This window comes from Primulina tabacum, chromosome 15 (genome assembly GCF_025594145.1).
Source record: "Primulina tabacum isolate GXHZ01 chromosome 15, ASM2559414v2, whole genome shotgun sequence".
Taxonomy (NCBI): domain Eukaryota; kingdom Viridiplantae; phylum Streptophyta; class Magnoliopsida; order Lamiales; family Gesneriaceae; genus Primulina; species Primulina tabacum.
Window position 1 is genome coordinate 7700415 of NC_134564.1, and position 8584 is coordinate 7708998.

General features: G+C 35.8%; 1 protein-coding gene and 1 long non-coding RNA gene across 2 annotated transcripts; one reads left to right on the plus strand and one right to left on the minus strand.

Annotated features, from left to right (window-relative positions):
* Nucleotides 1-1198: 1198 nt before the first annotated feature.
* LOC142527571 (protein disulfide-isomerase like 2-1-like) lies at nucleotides 1199-5204 on the plus strand. The gene is made up of 11 exons (XM_075632416.1): nucleotides 1199-1457; nucleotides 1851-1935; nucleotides 2326-2423; nucleotides 2510-2565; nucleotides 2922-3039; nucleotides 3180-3207; nucleotides 3297-3388; nucleotides 3496-3652; nucleotides 3728-3852; nucleotides 4073-4172; nucleotides 4966-5204. Exons 1-11 carry the CDS (start codon nucleotides 1306-1308, stop codon nucleotides 5038-5040), a joined length of 1086 nt encoding a protein of 361 aa, XP_075488531.1. The 5' UTR covers nucleotides 1199-1305; the 3' UTR covers nucleotides 5041-5204.
* Nucleotides 4057-4600, minus strand: LOC142527572 (uncharacterized). Its single transcript, XR_012815479.1, has 2 exons — nucleotides 4235-4600; nucleotides 4057-4202 (listed from the first exon to the last, which is right to left on the minus strand). It is a non-coding gene; the product is annotated as an uncharacterized LOC142527572 (long non-coding RNA).
* Nucleotides 5205-8584: the final 3380 nt, after the last annotated feature.

An 8584-nucleotide genomic window follows, 5' to 3' on the forward strand; every position in this document is an offset into this window, starting at 1 on the left:
TTATTACATTTTGTGCCTTCCTGTTGTATCGTTATCAGATGTTGGAGCTTATGATTGAGGCTGGATTTTGTTGGTTGATCAGTTTGAAGTCTCCGAGATAGTATACATATTGTATTAGAGTCTTATTTAGTTTATGTTGTATTTTATTCTCTATGGAGATGCTGCATATGTATTATTATCTTGAGTTAGTCTTGTATGTTTGGGTTTAGTTTATATTGTGTTCAGTCTTGTCGGTTTTATTTGAACTGTTGTTTGGTTTATGAATACCGCAGCAGTCATCATTGAGAAATTTCTTTTACATGTATTTTAAATTTTTTTTGGCATGTTTTATTTATGGGGAGGTCACGACTGAAATTTTCATAGGCTCGAAGTCCATTTTAAAGTATTTTTAAACAATTTTTCATTGTAAATATAAATTAATCAATATTATTTGATAATTAAATGTAATTATAATAGCCGAGTCTCACAACATCAACAATAATTACTAAATTTCACAAGATTATTTTGTTTTCATTTTTACTTCATAAAGTTAAACATCTATGTTTTATATGATTATGTGTAATTTATCCTACTAATATGAGGTAGAATATGTCTCTTGTTAGACAATTAATTTTTTTTGTATTTACAATAAAAAGTAAACGTTTGACATTAAAAATAATTTTTTTTATAGATGATCCAAATAGAATATTTGTATCGCAAAATTGACCCGTGAATATTTTTGTGTACGAGATAATACTACATATTTGAGGTAAAAGATGAGACATTAGTTGGTTATACGTTTTGTTTATCTAATGTTGACTCAAATTATATAAATAATTAGAGTTATAAAACATTATATTATCTATATATTAATCGCATCTCTATATTATATATTATTCATCGTCTCAATAACTTGCAAAATGAAAAAATATATATTAATATACATTTATTTATTTGAAATAATTCTAGAAGGAGAAGACTATTAAATTTGTAAAATCTTAAATCAAAATAATCCATAAATAGCATGTCATGTGGTGGGTTACACTGGAGGTGAGATCAAGTGGGAAAAAATAGTTAGACGGTGTCACGATGTTACAAATTTTTATAGGAATTTTATTGATATTTAATATAAAAAATAATATTTTTTTTTGAATAACCTAGACAAAACATCTTTTTTATAAAATACAATCACACAAGCTTTTGTCTACACGTCTCTGAAATCATCAAAGCTAGGCAGAGTCTCGAAAAGTCGACGCCGGTTTGCTGAATAAATTTATTTTCAAAATCTCCAGCTTATTCATCAGACAGCTCATCGAGAACACAAAAATGGCGAGACTGTGGATCTGCTCAGCATTCGCTTTGATTTTGTGCCTGTTTGCTCATGCGTTTGCCGACGATGTCGTGGTGTTGACCGAGGACAACTTCGAGAAAGAGGTTGGCCAAAATCGAGGAGCTCTCGTTGAGTTCTACGCTCCCTGGTATGGAATGTTTCTGATTCTCTATTTTTAGTTCCTGGTGATTCTGATTTGTGATTTAGTGTTTAAGATTTTGCATTCGACTAATGGGTGGTTTGAGTTTTGTGCAATGTGGTGGAAATATTTTTTTTGGAGTTTGATCCGTTGATCTAGATCGTAGGTTGATCGGGATTTCATATCAGTCACCTTGTGCTCGGTGAAAAACGAGATTTTTATTTTTCATTTTCCAATGGTAAACTGCGATTCTTTGAATCGATGAGAGCTGTAAGAAGTTGACTCTTTGATGAATATAGGGAGTAAACTGCTTTTTTTGGTTTTGTAATTTTCGTGAAGTCGTTCGGATCCTCGCTGCTACCGCAGCTATGGTTTTTAGAATGTGTGATCCTTTCTTTTCAGGTGTGGACACTGTAAAAAGCTTGCTCCCGAGTATGAAAACCTTGGCGCGAGTTTCAAGAAGGCCAAATCAATTTTGATTGGCAAGGTTACGTTTCTTCATTTAATCTACATCTTTATATTGGTTATTGTTACCCATCTTAAGAAATTTAAAACTCATAGTTTGTCTTGTAATTCATCTAGAGCATCTAGAGTTTATCGCCATGACTTCTAAGAATGTCATAGTGATTCAGTCAAACGTTCCCTGTCATTTAAGGAGCAACTGTTTGGTGACCACCTATGATATAATTTGGCACTCATTTGATTCTTCTTTAGGATCTGGATTCAATTAAGTATGAGAGTTTTATGATATAATGTGGCACTGATTTGATTCTTCTTTAGGATCAGGATTCGATTAAGTATGAGAGGAGATTATACTCATTTCTTTTTTTATTTGTTTGGTTGGTGTCTTAATCTTTGTTGAATAATTGTATTGCAGGTTGATTGTGATGAGCACAAAAGTCTTTGCAGTAAATATGGGGTTTCTGGCTATCCCACCATCCAATGGTTTCCCAAGGGCTCTTTGGAGCCAAAAAAGTGAGTTTTTGTGCTTAGCTCGAAACTGTTAGATTATATTGTTTACCACTTGTGCACTCCTAATAAATAAATGTCCTGCTTCTTAGGTATGAAGGTGAACGTAGTGCAGAAGCCCTTACCGAATTTGTAAACAGTGAAGGAGGTAAAAGTTTTTGGTGGTTACATACTATAGCACCCATCACTAACTTTTGAATCATGTTTGATAAAACTTGTGCTCTGTTTTTTTCACCTTGCTAAGGGCTCTACTTTATTTTTCAACAATTTATTGTTGAAGTTGGCATTCTTACATAGTGGCTGACGATACATGTTTCGCACGAATGGATGCCCTAATTTCAGTCCAAAACAAAAATATATCTTGCTTTGTTTATGCGAAATAAAAGCATGCTTGATGCCTATGGCCATTACTTGGCTACTTATGGATCATTTAATATCATTAAGATTCATTCTTACATTGTTCTTTATACATTATTTTCTCAAATGCTTGTTTTGTGTTCTCAGGGACAAATGTTAAGATTGCTAAAGTCCCTTCGAGTGTAGTGGTTCTAACTCCCGACAACTTTGATGAAATCGTACTTGATGAGAAAAAAGATGTCCTTGTGGAGTTTTATGCACCCTGGTAAGTGTCATTCCTGAAATCCTGGGTAAGATGGGTCGATATTAGGCACTTGTAGCAACTTTCATAGTCTTCCGTTGGCATGATGGTGTTAAGTCATTTAATCATGCTTTTAATTTCTGATCAATTATTTTCTTTTCCAGGTGTGGTCATTGCAAGAACCTTGCTCCTGTAAGTTCATTCTCGACTTATTAAGGAATCAAATGTCCTGTGGAGGCATGTATTTGAAATCCACAACATTTTCTGCTTTTTACATGTAGACTTACGAAAAGGTTGCAAAAGCATTCGACGTGGAAGAAGATGTTGTGATTGCCAATGTCGATGCTGATAGTTACAAGGATCTTGCTGAGAAGTAAGACAAACAAACGTGTTACCCCGCCTTTTACTTTTTTTTCGTCTTATCAACCATATATTAAAGATGATTTCAGTCTAGATAACCATGGGTGTCCTGCTGAGCAGGTATGGCGTGAGTGGTTTTCCTACCCTGAAGTTCTTCCCGAAGAACAAGAAGGCTGGTGAAGATTATGATGGTGGCAGAGATTTAGATGACTTTGTTAACTTCATCAATGAGAAGTGTGGAACTAGCCGAAATGGTAAAGGACAATTGACTTCTAAGGTTAGTAGCAAATTTAGAGGCATTTCCATCTCTGGTATTTCATGTTAATTCTTCTTGGTTTTTTCCGTCGTTTAGGCTGGTGTTGTTGAGACCCTAAATAGCTTAGTGAAGGAATTTATGAGTGCAACAAATGAGGATAAAAAGGCTGTATTCAACCGGATAGAAGAGGAAGCTGAAAAACTTACAGGGTCTACTGCAAGGTTGTCTTGTCTCTATGGAATCTATCTTGTTCACGTTTCTTACAAAATATATGAATACATGATGCATTGCCTCTTTTTGTCCAAATTTGTGCCTGGGGCTTCTCTTTCCTTGGGAAGGAAAGCTTGTAGTAATTTCAGTCGCTCATTAATAAATTAACAACATATGTTCATATATAATAGGGGTGCATTTTTTTCACATTCTTCTCCATAATTTTCTCAGATATGGGAAGATATACGTGAAAGCTGCCAAGAGTTGCTTGGACAAAGGTGCTGATTACGCCAAAAAAGAAGTTCAGCGGCTAGAACGCATGCTAGCCAAGGTAAAATTTTAGTAGCTCTTTAATCTATACCTGCCATTGTATATCTTGAATTTCGTCTCGACTTTCTCAGAACCACGACTAAAAACTTTTGACCAGTTATCCTGCTCCCTCCCTTCCTCAGTAAATTCCTTAATATCGTTGCATATATCACTGTACTGCTTCATTATGACCATGGGTTTCACTTTTGTCATACTGCATTTGGATTAGATCATTTCATTTGTGGTATTAAATTTGTCATGGTCATTTTTGTAGGGAGGTAAAACATAGTATACCTGTGGTTCTAATTATTTCAGTTCATCCCTTCTCGAAAATGTCATTTTATTTCTTTACTTAAAAAAAGAAGAAACTATCATTTTGTTTCATTATATTCTAACATAATTTATTGTACGTCAAAACTTTTCAAAATGATGTTTTTAAAAAAAAATTAATTTTTGAGAAACACTTGCATGATTATACTGTTTTCTGTGAAAAAGAAAGCCAGAATATGCTTTATCTAATTTTAAAACAAATATATAGAAACACTGAAAATTGAGATCCGAACTTAGGTGATTTTAGTATTTTAGGAATTAAAATTTGTGAGGGACAAAACAATCTTAGATAATGTTATGGAGTTTTTCTCTCATACGCCTACTATATGATGGGTAAAATGTTTGTTAGTTTTCGGATCGCCAACTTACAATGTCAACTTTCATTAATACGTGAGAGACTCGTATGATTTAATAATGTTGAGTTATGAAGAGAATCACTCTCGATGTATCACACACTAACTAGTTATGACGGATGTTTAATGCAGTCTATCAGCCCAGCCAAGGAGGATGAGTTCACACTAAAGAGGAATATCCTGTCCACATTTGCCTCAGACCACTGAGGGATTCTTTGCACACGTTTCTCTCGCACATACTCACAGCCGGAGTAATTTCCTTTCTTTTAACTGTCACCGCCAAAGGACATCAATACCGCTGAGACTCCATTTTGACTAATTATTGCAAGAAAACTTAATTTATTTGGGAAGATAATTTTCTATGCGTTTAATTCAAGGTTCCATAAAGTTTGATGGTAAGTTACAAGCTTTATATAAAATTAAATATGTTTAATATGAGTTTAAGCATTAATAAGTGTTTTTAATGTTTAATGCGATTTTAATTATTTTAAGAACTATAAATAAAATAATTGAAACAACATAAATTTAATTTTAAATGAATAAAATGTAAAAGTAAAATTTTAAAATTGCAATACTAAATAGCTTTATACAAAAATTTAAATAATCCATTATTAATTAATGTCACTTGAATTAAATATTTATAACTTTCATTCATTGTTTGTATATTTTTATAAAACACTACACTCTTTTATTAAACTTGTTATAGGTCTGGTTTAATTTATAAAAAATATTATTTTTATGTTAAATATATTATTATTAATTTTTTTATAAAAATTATAAATCGAATTAACTCGTATCTCAAAAAACCCGCTCTTTATAAAAACTTTACCATTCAAAACATAAATGAAAAGTTGTGAATAATAGAAAGGATTAAAAATACGAAGAAACAATCGTACATTTATGATATTGTAATGGGTATATTTGGATTGATTTCCACTGCTGTGTTTCCAAAATAAACAAATAAAAACAAACATTACACCTGATGCAACCCGGGCGAAATTGACGAGTCGGGTCGGGTACTCTGTCGGATTTGCTATCAAGTTAAAGGAAATATGAGTTGAGCGTCTGGACTGAACTTCTTTCCTTCCTGAGATTTGACAGATCTGTGAACAAGAAAGTAACCACGTGAATGGGCGCCGGAGGGGTGTCCGACGTGACCACTCCGATGCTTAAGTCAGCAGGGTATTCAAGCAATAAAACCAATGTAGCCAAGTGATGGCTATGAGATTGGTGTGGAGAGTGGGAGTAAATGAGCAAAAAATGAGAGTATTCAATGTGTGTATTCAATATCTGAATAGAGAGTAAATGCAAGTAAAGAACCTGATATTTATAGTAGATGATACAATGATGATCTCGTTCTTCGTGTGTGAGCATTAATTATAGTAGGGTGGCTGATTATACCCTATTGTTCTGACATGTGAAATCGCATAGTAGTCACATCCAGCCTACTTGATTTTACCAACCACTTGCACTGATGTCAGAGATAGGTCGGCTACATACATTCTGTTTATCGCCGGTATTAAATGCTTCCCTCATATCGAGGTGGCCCGGGTTGAATGCTTCCCGGGAAATAACATAGGAAACCGGACCCCTAACAGCCTGACGATCGGACTCCTCAGATACTCGCCTTCCCGGCTCCTGATGAATCCTCCCTGCAGATTCTCCTTGACGACCTGTCTGTCCCACAGCCCGAGCATCAAATGTCCCGGATTTCCCTGGGCTCCTTTGTGGGACTTAATAATCCGTTTATCCCGATTCCCGGGTTATCTGTACGACCCGGGAGCAATCCATGCCCCTGATTCGGGCACTATTCTATATCCATGTCCCTGGTTGTCCATAACCCGGGACATTATGGGGCATCATCACTCCTTCCTTAAATAGTCGGGCTAGAGTCTTGCTCGCTGTCCCGATTAATCATGTGTGCCCGGCCAGGCAAAGCAATTTGTCGCTTAACCTCCCGAGACGATAAAGATGCCGCCACAATCACTGATGCTGTCGTAAGCCCTAAAATTCCAACTTATCCAAAATGTTTCGTATCCCAAGGATAATCATTGTGATATCTCGATATCTGTGTACGTCTTTTCGGCTACTTGGTACAACTTCCAATATCCATCCTGACCGTTCATGCATTCAAAGATCAACAGCTGTGATCAATTCGTTCCTCCTATACATAATAAACCCATCTATTTTTCAATCATATTAGCAAATTGTTACCCAAGCAGTATAATGGCCGGCGCAAGTAGCACAAGGACTCCTGATATGGCTGAGGCTTGCGAGGAATCTGCTTTGGAGGCTCGAAAAGCTGCTATGGAAGATGAAGTCTTCCATAAAATTCTTTGCTATTGGGAAGAGCTTCAGGGGCTGAAGTTTCTTTTTGAAACTGGAGAAGCTACCACTTCCAGACTGGCGGCAAAGATGAAGAAATTTCGGGACCACTTGCACATAGCTGAGGGGTCAGACATCTTTACTGATGAACATGTCTACCAACTGATGCTTCGGAAAGAAAGAAAAATCCTCTACCAGATTGCTGATTTAGACAGCTTCCTCAAGACTTCCACCGAAGTCTTAACCGGTTGGTTGAGAAAAAGGGAGGCTGCTGTAGAAGATGAATATTTTGATGTAATCCGTGCTAATTTATGTTAAATGGATAATATGAAAAATATTTCTTCCAGTTCGTCTCTGTAGTTTATTTTCCTAGTATCCTTAAATTTCATCAATGGATGCATATATCATGAATTGAATAACTGACAAAGCTAACTGACATTAGTCGAAGATAAATAACGGATAAACGACAAACCGAAATGCTGGGACCTCTTATATCCCGGGCTTAGAATAAGGTGCCGGGGCCTTATATTTCCCGGGCTTAGATTTTTCGTCGGTTAGGGTTCTCGGGTAGTCCACGGGGTGTCACTATGACCATGCTTTAGCATTTATATTGCCGAAAATCGTTTCATATTCCGAGAATCCGATAAGTCTGACACATTGATATTCATGCACGTCCTTTCGTCTGTTCGGCTCAACTTCCAAAATTAATCCTGAACGTTAATGTGTTCATAGATCAACGGCTATGATTAGCTCCCTCCTCCTGAATAAATGAGAAGGCGTTTCGATTGGTTTGAGACCTTCCGACTTCCTCAATATTAAATGTCACTTGTCTATAAATAAGACGATAGAAATGAAATGTATCAGTTCAATATGTCGAGTTCAAGTGATTCCAATGCTTGCAGTAGTACACACGTTCAAGTATCAAGAGAAATACGTCCTCATCATCTGGAGGATCTGAAGAGGACTATTGAAGAGTATATCTGGGTAAAGGTCATGTCTACCAGGTATAAGATTCAAGATCTCAATAACATGCACCAAAATGGTTTGGCTCCTACTCGTGCACAAAGAGCAGTAGCGAGGAAATATAAGCGAGAGTTTGAAGTAGATCAAGTTGCAGATCTAGCTACCTATCAAGTTCTGTTGCATGCGATGCTGTGGAAGGAATGACATCAGCTGAACAAGATCTCAACTGCTGAGTCCTTTACCAATCTTCGAATTCATGAATTGACTGATTGGATAACTGAGTGGCAAGATTCTGTAGCTTCGAGAATGGCTGATGCAACATGGCATCGACTATTTCCTCAATAAAATTTTTAATTGACGTACGTTGTTTCTTTAATCTTCTGCAAATAAATCAATGTAAACTGAACAATATATAATCGATAAGTGAAACTGAAATGCCAGGACCTAATGTCTATTGAGCTTA

What these genes read in the sequence shown, in the direction of transcription:
- LOC142527571 (XM_075632416.1), top strand. Translation starts at nt 1,306, where the DNA reads ATGGCGAGACTGTGGATCTGCTCAGCATTCGCTTTGATTTTGTGCCTG. An exon ending in GTTGAGTTCTACGCTCCCTG is followed by an intron (nt 1,458 to 1,850) that starts GTATGGAATGTT and finishes CTTTCTTTTCAG; the next exon opens with GTGTGGACACTGTAAAAAGC. An exon ending in ATTGCAAGAACCTTGCTCCT is followed by an intron (nt 3,208 to 3,296) that starts GTAAGTTCATTC and finishes TTTTACATGTAG; the next exon opens with ACTTACGAAAAGGTTGCAAA.